Source organism: Frankliniella occidentalis, unplaced genomic scaffold (assembly GCF_000697945.3).
Source record: "Frankliniella occidentalis isolate FOCC.00 unplaced genomic scaffold, Focc_3.1 Scaffold4, whole genome shotgun sequence".
NCBI lineage: Eukaryota > Metazoa > Arthropoda > Insecta > Thysanoptera > Thripidae > Frankliniella > Frankliniella occidentalis.
In genome coordinates this window covers 1,253,824-1,256,030 of record NW_026267134.1, presented here as the reverse complement: position 1 = coordinate 1,256,030, position 2,207 = coordinate 1,253,824, and the positions used below count along the sequence as shown (strand labels likewise).

General features: G+C 60.0%; 1 protein-coding gene across 1 annotated transcript in view; it reads right to left on the bottom strand.

The window, feature by feature from the left end:
* The window catches only part of LOC113202196 (filamin-A), a 16,146-nt gene that overhangs the window by 6,102 nt on the left and 7,837 nt on the right, over positions 1–2,207 (bottom strand). Inside the window, exon 15 of the mRNA XM_052267622.1 lies at positions 192–327. Coding sequence (XP_052123582.1) covers positions 192–327 — 136 coding nt within the window. The remainder of the gene's footprint in view (positions 1–191; positions 328–2,207) is intronic.

The window sequence follows — 2,207 nt, the reverse complement described above, 5'->3', positions numbered from 1 at the left end:
GGCCCGGCAGGGAACGCCGCCCCATGAAGCGATCATTGTAGGGGTGGGGTGGCTGGCACCTTCATCGCGGCACGCGTTCCGAGTACTGATTGGCGTTATCACCTCCACGCCTCTGCCTTGCGTTGAGGTCGCCGAAGCTCCGCTTCTCTCACCCCTCCCCCTCCTGCAGAAGAAGCAAGTGTCGTGCCTACCGTGAACGTATAGAAGCCGCCGGGGACGGGCTGGCCGCCGAACTTGACGCTCAGAGTGTAGTCGCCAGCGTCCTTCACCGTGTAGTACAGGCTGAACGTGCCGTCACCGTTGTCCTCTATGTCGATATCCAAGTCGCTGTAAAAAGAAAAATGCAAATCTCAATTGTTTTTTTGAAAAGGGCGAGAAATATTTACACACATTCACTCGCTGATGCAGGGTGTCTACAACGTCGACGCCGCTAGTTTCTCTTTCCGAGTTTCTACAAAACGTTGTAAATTGAATTGTGCTGCCCGACAAGTCATAAATCCATACCTCTGTTTAGCCAGCGCGCGCCCCTAAAGCTGCCCACGACAAAGTCTCCATCTTCACGGCGGACAAACACGAGGGGACAGGCGCGCGCGATTTAAAAACAAGAGAGGGTAAGGGCCCCTGGCACGCCCTGCCCCGCCCCGCACCGCCACACCCCCGAGGGAGGGGGCGGGGGGACAAAGGGGGGTGACAAGGCATTATCCTGGCAAGCAGCCGTGTGGCTCGCCGTGCCGAGCACAACAAATAAAAAATGTCGGGTATGCTGCGGCGCGGCGCCCCCCAGGTCGTCGTGCCAATACTCGGCTGTGATGAGTAAAGTGGGCGGCAATGGCCCCCTTATTGGCGGGGCGACACCTTATTGGGACTTGCACACTAGACAGACCCTTATCACATCGTGTTCATCGGACCCGCTGCTCCAGCCGACTGATTCCGAAGAGTGCTCTCCTACCTCCCGGATAGCTCCATTCTTGTCGCACTCATGGGGTAGCTCCCCTTGAACGCTCTTCGAAATCAGTTTGCAGACTTAAAAGACACGTCTCAGAATTCGGGATAAACGATTTATGCTGCGAAGAATGTGTTTTAGATTCGCAGTAATGGGGGCCGTGTGTCTGCCGGGCAGCAGCAAGTGCACCCCGTGTTTGCTCGGTGACGCCGTGCTCTCCGCCGAGTTACGACAGAAGTTGGCCGCTACGAAACAATCACGCGACCCTCCGCCCACACTCATCGCGGCCACGGGCACGTGAGCGTGAGCGCGCCGGCAGGCCGGATGAGCGCGTGAGCGTGAGGGGCGTGAGCGCGTGAGCGTGAGGGGCGGGCGAGTGAGGGCCAAAAGCACGTGAGCGGGTAGGGTAAGAGGGGCAGGGGCGTGAGCGCGTGAGGGGCGTGAGGGGCGTGGGCGTGTGAGCGTGGGGGGCGTGAGCGCGTCGGTCGTGAGCGCAGAAGTGGGGATTCGATTCGGCATTCGGAAACGCCAATCACAGAGCGCAAGTGATGGAAAGGGAGAAAGCGCACGCAAACGACTTGGACGATTTTCAGAGTGGGAGCAGGACATATCTGTGCGTGTTTTGGTGTCTCACTCGTGCGCGAAGAGGGGAACAGCGCAGCGATTGCGAATAAAGACGACGTGGCGGCGCGCGCAGGGGGTGTGGCGAAGTTCCGCCGAACTAACCAAAAATAACCTATCTAGTGTCATATCCACGGGGGCAGAGTCGTACCGTCGGACGGGGCGCCGCCCGCCGCCCGCCGCCCATCACACCCCGCTTCTTGACTCATGACTACACTGTCACGAAAGGAAAAGAGTGTGTTCGCGCGGCGGGTGGGACCGGCGCCGCGCCTCATGTGACTCGCGGGCAGCGGGCAGCAATGAGCGGCAAAGACGGATCGGGCGGCGGTAATGTGGAAAGATCGTCCTCCCCCACCGCGGGGCCTCAGCTGGGCCCGGGGGGCGGCGCTCCCCCCACCCCCCGGGGGGCACGGGGAATGCAGCCGGGTGACATAGGGGCCCCTCCCACACACACACAGCCTCACGGGACCGGCGCCCCCTCATGGCTCAGCGGGGCGTAATGGGCGCGTGCCGAGCAGAAAAACAACAATATCACGAGGTGAGCTGAGAAAAAAAGAGAAAAGAGAAGGAAGGTTATGAAAGCGTTGTTGGGCCAAATTAAAAGTTGCTAATGGTCCGGCTCCAAGGCCACACTACCCCGCGC